Source organism: Acanthochromis polyacanthus, chromosome 8, assembly GCF_021347895.1.
Source record: "Acanthochromis polyacanthus isolate Apoly-LR-REF ecotype Palm Island chromosome 8, KAUST_Apoly_ChrSc, whole genome shotgun sequence".
NCBI classification, from domain to species: Eukaryota; Metazoa; Chordata; class Actinopteri; family Pomacentridae; genus Acanthochromis; species Acanthochromis polyacanthus.
Genome location: NC_067120.1, coordinates 12,000,403 through 12,015,139, shown reverse-complemented (window position 1 = coordinate 12,015,139; position 14,737 = coordinate 12,000,403). Strand labels below are relative to the sequence as shown.

Sequence of the window (14,737 nt, the reverse complement as noted above, 5' to 3'; positions counted from 1 at the left end):
ATATGGAGTCGAGTCAGACCATTTAGATTTGAATGTAATCAGAAGACTGTTGGTATTTGGTTGTATATCAGCCAGGACTGGAATCATGTGTTCCTCTGTTGAGTGTTGAGGAGCATTGGTTTGACTCCGACAATATTTCTAATTTGTATACTTGACAGTATTTAACCTGAGCCTGAATAAAATTGAGGTTTATTCAATGTCATCAATAAATCTCAATGGGTTTATTCTAAAAGGTGACGCCAGTTTTCAACAAAATGCAACGGAAATACAAACTGTATTTGAAAACACATATTTATTTTCAACTCTGCTTGACTGCAGATATTTACACGTACTGTACACAATGAAACTTCAGAGCACTATCACACAAATAACACGATTTAAAAATCAAACACATCTTGACACATGAAGCGATACATTTATCAACAATATGGCAAAAAGGATACCAACCATGAAATCTAACCACAAGCAGCAAGGAACATGTAACAGATAAAAGGATTTTGTGTTGGTGAAATGAGTTTATTCTGTTGAAACGGTCACCTAATGCTTACTGAACCTCATTTTACCAGATAACCCCTTTAACCAGTCTAAATGATCTTAAATGTAGGCTCACAGTAGAGGGTGCCACCTTCTATACTCTGTTCTCTATGGTGATAAATTGATGGATATAGTGAAGACAGGACATGATACTTGTGAGAATTGCATGATGACATAATAACTCTCCAGCACTGTGGTTAACTATACAGCCAAACTGAGAGGCTCTCAGAAGTGCTGGGGAGTTTGTCTTGTGATCTGAGCAGCGGACCGGGGTGAGGGGTCAGCCCACGTGCAGCCTGACAACACAAAAGCCTTTCTTTCTCAGCATTATTCACAGGAAAGGAGCAGTGTTTGTATGAAGCTAAGCACCCTTTTATTATAAAATCCATAGAGCAACTCTAAGTACAGGGTTGGTGCAAATGTGGTGTCGCCCATCCCTCTCAGGCCATGCTACCATCAGGGATGTCTGTTGACTCCTATTCCCCTATTGTTTGGACTGTGGTTGGGCTTTCTACCATGCCAGGACAGCCCAGGGGAAGGGTGCCATGATCTGACTTGACCTGAGATTCTTACCAGTTCAGCTCTACTGTACATGCCTGGGAGCTTCTGTGTGGAGCTCTCCTTCAGAAACTCAGCACATCATGTCAAATAAACAACGGGGGACCGGAGGGGACAGCTGCTCCTCTTGCTCTTAGGAAGTAGTCTCACAGTACAAAACATCCAGCGTGGAGGCCCGCTGCTGTGCCTGCCACAACACAGCAAAAACCATCCAGACTGCGGCTTGAGAAGAAAGAAAAAAAGTGGTTCCCAAAACCCCAGAGCTGCATGCAAACGTAATCATGTGATGGACTTAAACCCTGTATGCTTCCATAAATGTCCAAACTGACCCATGGGACAATTTCACGAAAACACATGGAGTGATGCAAAGGGACAAGGGACAATGGTGTCATGGACTTGACGTTTCTTTTGAACCGAGGCCCACAACAAAGAGCTACACTCTTGAGCCGTACTCGTCTCTGTCTCCAATGTTGTACGCAGCTCGTTTGCTTTTGTCCTGTTCGGCGGCAGATCTAAAAAACAAAAGAACCGTTGGGAAATCAAGCAAAAAAAATGATCTGTAGTCTGAAGTGTTTTCCCATCAGCTGCAGGTTCATTTCATGGCAAATCGCCTCTATTAAGATAATGTTGGTTATTTTATTCCGTGATACACGCGCTTGTGGACATAATTCAAAGCTATGAATTCCTTTTAAATTTTCCACTACAATTATTCGTTCTTGTTGCTGAAAGGTTGATGCTTTAAAGAACCACATTTCATTCTGAAGTAGTGAGGAAGAGATGATTCTGTGGAACATTAAACACTGTCTAATTCAGAAACTATCTTAAATTAGACTGTCATAAAGCCTTTCACATCCAGAAGTGAACTGCGTATCATTATCATAATGAAATAGAAAACATGATATGAACTGATATGAAGACAGCTTTAAAGCATATTTTTCTCTTCATTACATATTTCATCTCACATTTTTGCTGTTTTACGATATCTTGTGGACTTTACTGATATAAATTCTTAATAACATTTATTTAATAATCAAAAACATTTTTAAATATGCTGATTTTTTATAGTTCTTTTCCCCAGTCACTTGATGATATTTTTTTAATTCTTTCACCTTTTTCAAGTATAGATTTTAATGTACTTTTACATAATAAAGACATTTTGAATATGTTTCTCTTTGTCTTCTCCATGTTTGGTTCCTCCTAAATGTAGAAGTTAATAAGTTTTAAGAAGTTAGAATTGTACCAATGAAGCTTCCTGTCTGTTTTCACTTCCTCCTGTTTGAAAACCAGAGAAGTTCAAAATCTTGTTGGCTCGGTTGTTTAAATGTCCAGAATGAAGCAAGTTTTTAAGTCACCTCATAATTTCTGCACCGAACATTATGCTTATTTTTATTTAAATAAAACTGACATTCCTTACAAATGTGCCACACCTCAAGAGATAAATTACTTCAATTACTGCACTTGTTTGAAAAGTCAGTTTTCTCTAAGTAAAAGGTTCATGTATTCGTAGCTACGCACCACAACAAAACCAAGAAGTCACACAGTAACGCAAACCAAGAAAATACTCTCCAGTGTACCATTAGTTGTTTATAGCAAACCACCATTACGCAAATTGGGTTCATAATTTATGGGGTGTCTCCCTGTCAAGGGTGACTCAGAGTGGTAAAAGTGAGTGCATACATTCCCCCAAAAAACATCTAATGAGGACACAACCCCTATAAACTCATTGACTCCTAAACCCCGCAGTGTGGGTCATTTACGGTCAGCCATTCTCTTGAAATACTCTCTGCAATTGTCCACTTTCTATAAATATCTCAACCGCTATAGTTTGCTATGGAAAGCTTTGAATTTGCGCAATGAAATTCTTTACTTTTGGTAAATTTAGACATCTTTAAAATAAAAATAAAAAAACATGAGATAAACCAGACCTGAAAACGGGTTGAAAAAGCAAAACTTTCACAGTGAGTCATTATGCACAGAGAGGTTCCAACAAGCACAACTGTAGTCTTGTTGTATTGTTTTGCCCTTTACCTACCTTTTCTGTCTTAATAGACAGCACAATAAAGAGACAAGGAGAACAAATCCCAGTGCAGAGCTCACCAATATGGGAACCAGTAAACCTGCAGAATGTGGAGCAATAGAGGCAGAAAGAGTCATGTGACAACATTTCACTGTTTCTCTATACGTGTTTGTTTGGTATGTGAGTTTCTATGTGTGTTTAAAGTGGAAATAAATTTATTGTAAATGAAAACGATCAAGGAAACAAATCAAAAACACTTTTAAAGACGTGATAGAAAGAATATGAGTTATATTATCACAGAATCTAAAATTCATTAATGGTTTAGTTTGGTAATGGTTTCGATTAGCTGAGTGAAATTCATGAAAAGAACATGCTACCTTAATTTATGCATTTGTACAAATCCCACAACAGAAAAAAAGATGTTAGAAAAGTGAAATCACTCGATGCTGTATGAGTATGAGATGGCGATGAAGATGACTTATAATGGGAAGGAAGGAGGCATAAAATATACAAAAGCAACATACCAGTGTTTATCCAAGACTGGTCATCTGAGTGACAGAGGGAAAGAGAAGAAACAGAGACACCTCAGATCAGATGCCATTAGAGGGACAGAGTTAAAGTGTTCAGGGAAGTTCAGAGCAGACAGAGAAAACAAGTGAATTGTAATGATAGTAGTGAACCTCTCAGTGATGGACCCACAGAGATATTATGAACAAGGTGTTACACAATCATTTTAAGGCCATGTCATCTCAAAGCGAGTTTTGCTTGTCACATTATTTAACATTATCACAGCAAACATCTCAGTTATATGGCCAGAGTATGTGCAAATCTCTTGACGCGCTTAACCACAACTTTTTCACTTGCATCATGATTGGACTTCCCCACACAGGCCAAACCCTTGACTGTTAAAATGTAAGAAACCACACACTACGGAAGATACCGTGCAGTTTACTGAAGTCAAAAACCTCTCAATGGTACAGACAATTTCTGGTTGCCTCTGATAAAAAATGTGCAATTCCAAACCACCCATCTTTTACATCCTCTGCCTGTATAAATATTGAAGTTAAATGTATAGAATGTAAATATAACACCGAGTCTCTATGCATGTAGTTTCTCTGTCATAAGTGCTGGATAAGGTTCGCTGAAAGAGCCGCCAGACTTCTGTGAATCTGCAAAGAGCTAGCATGTCAAACAAAATAACAGAAAATAACAGTCCTGTAAGTTCAGAGTGAAACGGTGCAATTAGGGAAGACGTTTGCCATGTATGATTCAAGTATGATGCTTTTATTGAAAATAGTTCCTTATATATAGTGCGGGCTACTTTACTTACTGTAAATGGAAATTTGAAAAGAAACACAAACTGTGAAGAAGAAAGTGAAGTTACATAAAGCGCTGAAGCTTTCGGAAATTCTTTTGGTTTAGCTGCATCTCCATATTCTGTAAGGCAATAATTACTAGCATAGCTGGACAATTACCGTACTATGGAAGTGAACTTGGCGTACTGTATAACACTATAAATGTTCCTAGTCAGAAATTTTGCATACTTCATGTACCTTGACGCATATAGATTGTCAAGCCAGAAATGTGTGCTTATTTTGTAGTTCATATAAAAACCTTATTCAGCTCAGCAAGAATCTGCAAACATGCCTGAAGCCCTGATGTAAACATTTCTCCGATGTTTCAGGACATAAATATAAATATTGAGATTGTTGTGCTATATTACAATCCTATTACAGTATTGAGCACAGTACCACTGCTGATGACAGGTTCTGTAACTGAGGTTATGTTTTTATGATGAAAAGTATAATTATGTGCACATACTGGAAACAATAAATACATTAAGCAGAGACTGGTTAGATTAATGCAGGGAATGGCTGGAAAATTAGTCTATCATTGTGGCTCACACAGCTGATGTCTGCTACAGAAAGTGACAATGTGAGTCTCAGCTATGTCAGGAATCTTTCTAGTCTTCCCACTCCATTGGCAGAAGCCAAGGATGTGGATAACCCTGGCTGTGTGGTTTCCTGGGAACAGTAGCTGGGGAAAGACTGCTGTACTTTGTCACCGGCACACTTTGCTTAATTGCTGTGGACGTCTTCCTTTGATTCTTCAAGGCTCTTGTTAGAGAGCGATCTAACTCAAAAGCCTCATCTGTGGGTCGTCCGCGGAGAATATATCTGATGGTGGGGAGAGCTAAGTCTGACTTACAGTCCAGGTAGCTCTTGAGGTTGAGCTCAGGGAAAACTGCATCTTTGAGAGCCTGAACCAGCTGATTCTCAGCGTGGGACTGTTTGAGCTGATGGAAAACTTTCTGCTCCAGTGAGACGAAGCACAGCATGTTTTCGGCCAGCCCAGACTTTCCCACATAGTGGTTGGTCTGGCTCTTCTTCCAAAGGGATGGACTCATCATTTGGTGTTTGGATTTGGCCAGAGTCTCACTCTTTGGGTTCTTGAGACTTTTCCTCTTGCCAGCCTGGAGCTTCTCTGAGCCACTTGGTAGGAGCTGATACAGACCCTCATCAGCCAGGTCTGCTAGGTCGCCGACCAGCAGCTGCTGAATGATACGCTTCCTCGTGAGTGGAGATGCGACTGGAAGAGGACCTTGCAGTCCTCTGCCTGAATCAGACACAGAGCCAATGTTGTTAAACATCCCAGCATGTGGGATACTCCTTGGAGTGATGTTGGGCCTTGACACCCAGCATGCAACAGCGCTGCCCATAGTGATGCACTAAAAGCACAAGCCATCGCTTGCTAAATGCCACTCATGAAAGCTAATAGCATAGGATTCCACACTGCCATGTCAAAACATGTGCTATTAGGAAAGCATACTTCTGAGACAGAAGCTCTGAAAATGAGGAAAACATGCACATTCATACCACAGTATATGGACCTAAATACCATACAGTGTGGTAAACCAGGCAACCACATAAAAGTAAGCCTTTAAAGACAAATTTGAGGGCTGCAGATGCTCTCAGTATGTCAGTGGGGTGGCTAATTTGAAGCGTCTTGAAAGATGGCCTACTTTCGAAGAAGCTCATCAAAGTCAATCAGCTTTAAAAATTATTAACATAAAAGTTCAGCCACAAGGAGGTTATACCAAACAAGCCAAAGCTAGAGTGACAGCCCTGTGCTTTGCAAAAGTGTAAATAGCCACAAATTATTTGAACCTGTCTTTTTGCCATTTTAAAAGCAGCACAGTAGCCATGTCATTTAAGTGAACTTTTGACTCATGCACCAACACTAAAGCAAGCTTGTTTTGAAGACCATACTTACCTTCCTTGAATGATACCAAGACAACTCGACTGTCGGCAAGCTGTGGTTTCCTGTAGTTGCCATTCAGCGGCACAGGGGAAGAGTCCTGGGCATGGGAGGAGTAGAGGGCTGTTGCTAGGGACAGAAACTGAAAAGACACAACAAAATAAAAGCAAGTTATGGACAAGGATTTTTCCACACCTTATAACTTTAAATGTCTGAACAAACAGCAATAAAACATCTTAAAAATTTAATTAATGTCAGTTTAACATTTTTTATTCTGTACCAATTCCGCCTCACAAAAATTTCATTGCTGAAGCACCTGCTTGCGAGAAATTGTCACGGGATTCCTGAACACTGTCCACAGCACACTCGGATAGCACGGAGGAGTCGTCAGTGAGCCGTCGTAGCGATAATACTCATCCAGACGTGCAGGCAGCAGCGCTCTGATGTTGAACCCGGATATCTGCACTCTTTGATCTGACAAAACAGAAATCAACCGTTTAACAAATACTGACGTCAGAGTACACTTTATTATAGCCACAGGCATGACCTGATGAGGAGCTGAGAGAGTCTGACTTTAAAAACAACAAACCACAGCCTTTATCGTGACAGTTTATGAGTTCTATTCAATCAAGTCATTACTTCAGACTCACCTCTGTACTTGATACCACTGATGAACTGTAGAAACTGCTCAAAGGCTGGATTGAAGTCCCCAACCTGCATGTAAAAATATAAATCATAGTAAAACGGTTCTACACCACAAAAAAGAATAGATCACTGTCCTCACCAATGTAGAGGTCACATGAACTCACCTCAATAAGGACACCCAGTACAGCCAAACCGTCAGATTTGTCCACAGCCATGGACATATTGGGGTACTTGTCGGAATTGTAATGCACTACATGCATCTGTGGAGGAAAAGAAAAATATGAGAAGATCCTGTGGAAAAAGCTAAACAGCATGTGGCAAGACTGATTAACCAAAAAATGCTTTGTTTACTGCATCTCAGATGAAAAATAGGCAGTGACACAACCAGGCATATCACAGAAAAGGTGAATCATTTGGCTAGCTCACTCATATATTTGAGAGAAATCCACTTGTTCACAGTGTTATGGTGTTATGTGGAAAGTGTAGTGGAAAGCAGTTAATAGTTTGTTTAAACAATACTGAAGTAATACAGAAAAAAAGGCTATTATAAGATAACTGAAGGAACACAGTCCCACCAACTCAGGTCAAATAGTGAGTACCCATTGAAGTGATTTTAATGGAAAAACGTTTATGTTAGTATATATTATATATGTATTTGCACTTGCCAGGTGATTTTGCATACCTAATAATGAATGAAGTCTAATACAAAATCCCTGCAATAAATCATTCAACCTTGTAGGTTATAAGCAAATTATTAGTTTTTGTTGAAACTGTTGGTTTAACTGTATTTTTATTTGGGATAGATCATATCTTATAGAATCTCTGTTTTATATTTCCTAAAATGTAACTGATGTCACTAATAACAGCAGTAATCCATGCAGAGCACAGTAGTGCAAAATCTGAATTAAGAAAACCCCATGAAGAAAAGCTGCAGATGTTTTACACTAGATGGCCTATTACAGAACACAAATGGATGCCAGATTGTCTGTTGTTTTGGTCATCATGTTTTGTATTCAAGCAAACGCAAAGGCATGCTAGTCTTTCTGGTCAAATATGATGCAATTGTATTTACTGACTCTGTCCTGTCTTTTAAATTAAGGTGGATGCTTGCCCTATTTCTGGGAAACGTTCAATTCCTCATCATTCCATCCTGCCGTAACAACATGTCATCAAGGAACTGTGGTTCTGGAGTCTGGAGAGACTTGAAAAGATGCGTGTTCTCGACGTGTCCACTCAGAAACTCAGGTCAAACCGCAGCACCTCACATGTGGCTGTGCAGCAGCTGGGCACGGTCACATAAAAGCACACAGGTTGCAGCCATTTCAGCGTCTACCCGCCGTGACTCAAATGATACTAAATTAAATAAAACAGTCTCCTATTTGCATTCACTTTAAAACTTTACTGTCAAATTGTCCGCTTTATTTTAAGTAACAAAGTAAATAGAGCAAACTATTGTGTGAAAACTGCTTACAGGGCTTGACACATTCAGCAGCACACAGCAGACAGCCACTCCTTTCCAGAGGTGGTTGAAAGCCAAAGCATATAATAATCTGGCACTCAAATCCCCTTAAGCCCTGCATAAGTAAGACACTCACATACTGTGCAGTTATGGGCATAAAGAGGCTGACTTGTGTCTTTTTTTCGATATGCTAATGTGATTGGTAAAAGGAAAATGTATGTGGGGGAAAAAACAGCTATGTACTTAACTGCTCTCTTCTGTGAGGTAAGTGAGGTTTTAAAGACTTTAAAAATGTTCTTTAAGTATTGTTTTATACAAGTATTAATTGTGAGATTTTACAAAAAAAAAAGTGAAAGATGCATAATGAGCATTTTCCTACACTGTCTGTCAGGAAGACGGAAACCGAATGTCTGCCCCAGCGTCATGAAAAGACAGCAGAGACAAGCAGAGAGAAAGCTCTTCAGAGTCTCTTCAGTTTGAGCAGCATCATCTTTGAAGGGCGTCAGTGACCCTGGTTTGTCTGCCAGTCAAACGTCACAGAATTAAATCATAAAGTATTAAATCATTTGTCTGGTGCCATCTGATGCTGCAGATGTGTGAAAGACATATTGAAATGAATGGACTGCAAGAGTGAGCTTGCCTCAAACAACCAGGTCGAATTTTATTTTATCTTCTACGAAAGTCGCAAAACTACAGTACTTTTATCTAAATTAAAGAAAAAAACAAAATCATCAGCAAAATTCAAATTATCAAAACCAGAGGGAACATTATCATCATTCAGAGTGTTATTTGTGCATACACTGCAGGAATATAAATACTTATGCAAGATGTTATTTTAACAGTTTTATAGAATGTGAGTTTCACAACAAAACATCATATTCTATAAATAGCAAAATATGTAAAATCTTAACCTGCATTGTAGCAATTAAAGCGAATGTATGCAAAGCATTCCAGGAGAATTTCTTGTTACATTAGTTGCAAATCTTGCAAACAGCTATCAGTAAATCTTTTTATTTGGTAATAAAAAAATTAAAAATCTGTTATTTATGGTAGTGCATGAACTCTTCCCAAACACTTCCTGCACTTCACTGGAGTATAAAGTGTAGTCACACATATTGCTAGAGCTAGTGGACAGAAAGCAGCTACATCTTCACCTACACCTGCAACATCTTTTACTGCCACACAAAACAAAACAAAACAAAAAAAAGACAGTAGTGGAAAACGTGACAACCAAAATAACTTGGAATAAAACAAGACGTGAAACCAGAGTGAACATCAGTATGGGTTTCCTGTGGAAGTCAAAGAGCCAGAGAGGTGATGTCATGGTTGCTATTTACTGTTGGACAGGTAATTATCAGGTTTGTTTTGCTTTGTGGGGTGATGGTTATGGGTCACGGTGAATGAGACATGATGTATTTTGAACATGCAGCACTCCTGTCATCACCAACGATTCAGTCCTCCAGCTTTTTTTCAGTTCAAGTTTACTCTTGCTGTTTCTTTGACCTCTCACACTATAGCCTTAACTACAAGTGTCTGCATGGATCTAGTGGAGTACAAAGTACAATTCCACTCTCTAAACTAAAGGAGCAGAAGCATAAGGTAATATAAAACGGACAAGTAGAGTACTAGGATGTTGAAACTGTACTTTGGTGCAGTACTAAAGTATGTAGTTCCTTTCCAAAATGATCGGTTAAATCAGTATCGGTTGTAAGAAGTGCTTTTTGTCTTTGCTTACCTCTGCTGCATACTGCTTACTGTTCACCGTGTGTTCAGAGCCTGCGGGCCGACTGGAGGAGCCCCAGTGGAAATGGAGTTGAGCTGCAGTGTAACGGTGAGGCAGGCTGGAGATGTGCATCTTGGAGGGCAACGATATCTGCACTGTGGACCAAAAGAAATTAACTCTCAGCACTCATCGCAGAAGGGGTTAGGGGTTATCTCAGTTCACCAACAGGACATCAAGAACCTTCAACTTGAAGGTAAACTGAGGAGGTCAGCATGGCCCACTCTGTGCTGTCAAAGCAACATTCAAGACATTTCACGGTGCTGTGACGCAGGCGTTGCTCCACATGTTCGTCACAGTATGAAGAATGCTTACACATGAAGATCCTTTGTCAGCTTATTTGAAACACACATCACGCTGATGACACCACTCATCTTGGGATGTTGAGGCCCATCAGCGATGCACACATAAGCATTTATGTGGCATTTGCACTCTGTCAGTGGCAAAGGGTTTACTTACTCAGACTTTACATCAACGAATCGTCACCAACACTCGGCACATGATCGGTCTTACACAGACTGTCATTGAAATTCCTAACATACAGCACTTTCTACATGATCTGCATGTCAGAAATGACTTTAACCAGAGTTAACCTTACTTAACCTCTTCTGACACAAATCTTTGAATTGTCAACCAACTGTAATTTTGCAACAATTATATTCATCTCCCTAAATCATCAACACATTTTTATTGCACATGATCATGGTTTTCTGTGCTCTGATTGCTACATATATAGTGCAATTACATACATATTGCATAATAAACTGAAGCTCCTTTCCTTTATTAAGATGCATCTGTCCCAGAACGAGACAGAGCAGATGACAAGTCTTTGCTCATATTTTCCCAGAATAACACGGAGCTCTTTCTCTGGGTGAAAGGACAGTTAAGATAATAAGAGAGTGATTATAGAAAATTACTGTGGCAGATGTAGAAGAAGGATCCTCCTATCATTTTCTTTTAGCTTGGCCTAGGAATTAGGACTCCAAGTTTATGTGTGGCCATTTCTAATGAATATGTTGTCTAGCGCAATACTTTGATATGAAGAATGTCTCTAGATTCCCAAAATGCAGTTTTGCTAAATATTTGCTTAGTTTGATACACTGTTATAGTACTTGTGATGACATGAGTTTACAGGGCACGTCACATTTGAAGTGTTGCACATTATGTGAAGAACATTGTTTATTTATACTCACCAGAGTGTCCATTGTTCCCAAGAGTGAGTTGCTCATTTGGTGACAGGTTGTAGTTTTGAACCTCAATCGGACGTAAAGTTGGATCAAACCTGAGCAGCTCAGACCTGATGTCTATTGGAGACTGGAAAGCACCGCCACAGTACGGATAATGCTTGGGCCAGTGGTGCTCTCCTTCTGGCCCTGCAACAACATCATAACCAAGACAACACCTTTAAGACATGGCTACTGTCTGATGTAATGTTATTTTCATAGTTTTAACATGCCGTACAGTGGTACTACATATGTATATTCTAATCCATAAAGACTGTGTCACCTCAGAGCATGAGCAAAATGCAGTTTAAATGTTAAAGTGTTCCATTTTTAAAGGCCAGATGAGCGAACAGTGCCCCAGTGTGAGGCTGAATAAGGGATGGCTCCAAAAAGGGCCAGGGCTTGTTCTGGCATACTGCACATTTTATCTGTAATCCAAGTGAAGTATTATTATCTATGTACAAGACGACATGGGAGAGGCCCGTGGCTCTGCTCTTGGCCCTTTCTGAAACAGCAAGAGTGAGAACCAGGCTGTTGTTTGCAGGCAGAGCCAGTGAGAATGCTGTCTCTCTCCAAATGAGAGGTTTCTATAAAGCACAAATGGCCACATTTGCAGATCAAGTCATGCAGTTTACAAAGTGACCTCAGCTGCATGTCCCTCAATAATGTGTCTGCAAAGGCAGTGAGAGCCGCTGGGATTTGAAATGATGCAAGAGAGGAAAATGGAGAAGAATGGTAATAAGAAATTGATTGAAAAGAAAATCAGGAAGCTCTTGATTTCTGATATTCCATTCAGTGTGTTGATTGAAGTGTAAGAATCCATACTGAGCTTTTCAAGCATGACGCTCAGTATGCAGCGAGGCTAATATTTTGCAATGAATGGACTCTATGAAATGAGAAATAACATAATTGTAACAAAACATAAAATCCCTTGAAAAGCCCTGAGTGTGCCACTGCCCCAGTCTGAGTTACATTTTTTGCCACTAATTTATTATCTTTCGACAATTCATTTAAAAATTCACCATTCACCAGATGCCAGCTGACCATGGTTAAATATGAATGACGCAGCATGAGGTCTAACCCCCAGCCAGACCGTCATACAAATGTGGATTGATTGTATAAGACAAGCCAAAAGGCATCAAGTGGAGCTGTGAATGCACTGAGTACTTGTCTAATGCAAAGCTGAAAGTTCAATCTAGGCAAAGCCGAAAATGAAAAAAGTTACTCTCGTGTTTATAATTATTCACTGTCCACTTCACTTCTGTTCTTTAGTAACGGACCTTTAGTGGCTTTTGGTGGTCCTTTGGTAGCAGAACATCCATGGCTGTGGGTAATTTCTCAAATTTGGCAAAAGGAATCCTAAATTAGGAGACTTTTACAAGGCTTTCTGCAGAGCAATCGAGTTGACATTACATTGGTGGCAGAGCAGGGCGAGAAAACCACAACAGTCATCATCATCATTTATGTTACTCCTATATTAAGGTTCACTGTTTGTCCTCAGCCAGAGGGTGGAGTGTGGAGGTGGAGATAAATTGTATGACTCAGCTGTGGCTCCGTCAACAGAAAGTGCTACCAGGCCTGCAGACGACTGATGACTCTGACAGACCTCACAGGGTCTGACTGTAAGTGAGGAGGAAATCCACCACGCTGAAACTAAGAGGAGTTCAGGGTCTTTCTCCAACTTCAACTCTTTCCTTATTAATCAATAAAAAACCTTTTAGGTATTTGACTAGTTAATACATTTTCATTGAGAAGATTTGTGATTGTTTATTGATGTAATTTAGAGTGCATTTATTAATGCAATGTGATTTTTTTTGTATTACCATCAGATGCTACGGTTCACATGACTTTGCAAACCAAAGAATAAATCACCAAAATGCACTGCTAAAGTGCTAAGATATTTCTTCTACTGACACACTACTTTCTGTTGCTGGCTTGGCTGTTTATTTTATATTTTCTAAATTTGTACAAGTAGGATATAAACAACTGTGTGAACGAAGTCCTCAAAAGACCTTTATATTATAGCAGTGGCCACATTAAGCCAGTGCTATAATTAGAACAAAGTGGACCACCCTACATAATATTTATTTGAGCTTAAATTACTGTGCACAGTAATTTTCTACTTTATTTTCTTCTTTTCTTGTACCGGTGGACAAGAATATCCCCAATTTCCAAACTGTGGTTGATATTTGTCCAAAAAAATTGTCAATACGAGTGACATTACATTAAACGGCTTAACCTGCCGACACTCTGTTTTCACGTTTGGTCCCTGAATGCAACAGATTTTTGAGATGCAGTGACACAAGGACAAGAGGTCACGCTGTGAGCACAGTTTATATAAGTGACAAGTCATGGTTGAAGAAGTCCTGCCCAAAGACCTTGAGGGGTGGACAAAAGCAGCCAGCCACTGATGAAATGTTGTAATTGCAGAGTTAGTACAATTAGAGGTGATGGGTGTGATGTCAGTACACTCTGTTTAGGAGTCAAAGAAAGGTCAGAAAGTTTTTTTTTAGACCAGGATGCACTTCATTTGATGTTACTGTCACCAATTTTGTCTGACAATTTGACATTGGCAGCTCAAAGCATTGCTGTGAGGGCAAGACAACGACAATAACAGCTTCTATGACTCAGTCATTGCCTATTGGACTGTTGCATCAAATTGTATTCTAACACTCAGTTACTTCATGCTGCTCAAACCAAGAAGGGTTTATAGTTACAGACAGATATATTCATGCACAAATGTGAGGAAAATATTGTCTGACTTACCAGTGTATGTCCATTTGGCAGCTGAAACAAACAAGGAAGAGACTATATAAATATATCACAGTACAATTGCATAGGCTGCATTTGATAAGCAAAGTGAAAACAGAAGTAGAACTAAACTAATAAAAATATTAGCCTGGTGGCCACAAGTTCATGTTTCCTTCATGTGCTAGATGATGGAGACACCTGCCTTCAAGCATCCCTTCTGCTCAAGACCCTGCAAATGCTAAAGGGGCCAAATATCTCAACATGAATTAAAATTCCATCCAAAGTTTTTACAATATGGCATCTTATTAGACTACTCATCAAATGTCTTACCATGCAGCACGCCCAGTAAAGTCAGCTGTAGCAGGACGATGGGAGAGGAGCTCAGAAAGTGCATGTTGGTGCCCTGATGTCAGCCGGGTGCAGTTTGGAGCAGCAGAGCGCTGCCTCCTAACCGGCTTTTATACTCATGTTGTCAGCTTCATTGTAGCTCTCACTGACGTCAGAGCAACAAC

The 14,737-nt window shown here is 39.7% G+C and overlaps 2 protein-coding genes across 3 annotated transcripts; both read right to left on the bottom strand.

The window, feature by feature from the left end:
• Window positions 1-273: 273 nt before the first annotated feature.
• ca12 (carbonic anhydrase XII) lies at window positions 274-14,737 on the bottom strand. 2 transcript variants are annotated; one of them, XM_022190452.2, is made up of 11 exons: window positions 14,556-14,737; window positions 14,241-14,261; window positions 11,445-11,624; window positions 10,207-10,349; window positions 7,177-7,272; window positions 7,018-7,081; window positions 6,684-6,841; window positions 6,383-6,509; window positions 3,634-3,657; window positions 3,190-3,209; window positions 274-1,604 (listed from the first exon to the last, which is right to left on the bottom strand). In XM_022190452.2, the coding sequence occupies exons 1-11, from the start codon at window positions 14,617-14,619 to the stop codon at window positions 1,239-1,241; spliced, it is 1,263 nt and encodes a 420-aa protein (XP_022046144.2). In that variant the 5' UTR covers window positions 14,620-14,737; the 3' UTR covers window positions 274-1,238. The 2 variants fall into 2 exon arrangements, with proteins under 2 accessions (XP_022046144.2, XP_022046152.2); XM_022190460.2 differs by having other exon boundaries at window positions 1,414-1,604; window positions 3,125-3,209; window positions 14,556-14,727.
• Window positions 3,665-6,375, bottom strand: LOC127535205 (uncharacterized). Its single transcript, XM_051952427.1, has one exon. The coding sequence runs from the start codon at window positions 5,826-5,828 to the stop codon at window positions 5,073-5,075; it is 756 nt and encodes a 251-aa protein (XP_051808387.1). The 5' UTR covers window positions 5,829-6,375; the 3' UTR covers window positions 3,665-5,072.

What these genes read in the sequence shown, in the direction of transcription:
- LOC127535205 (XM_051952427.1), bottom strand. Translation starts at nt 5,828, where the DNA reads ATGGGCAGCGCTGTTGCATGCTGGGTGTCAAGGCCCAACATCACTCCA.
- ca12 (XM_022190452.2), bottom strand. Translation starts at nt 14,619, where the DNA reads ATGCACTTTCTGAGCTCCTCTCCCATCGTCCTGCTACAGCTGACTTTA. An exon ending in TGGGAACAATGGACACTCTG is followed by an intron (nt 10,350 to 11,444) that starts GTGAGTATAAAT and finishes TTTGGTCCACAG; the next exon opens with TGCAGATATCGTTGCCCTCC. An exon ending in GTAAGCAGTATGCAGCAGAG is followed by an intron (nt 7,273 to 10,206) that starts GTAAGCAAAGAC and finishes TTTCCTCCACAG; the next exon opens with ATGCATGTAGTGCATTACAA.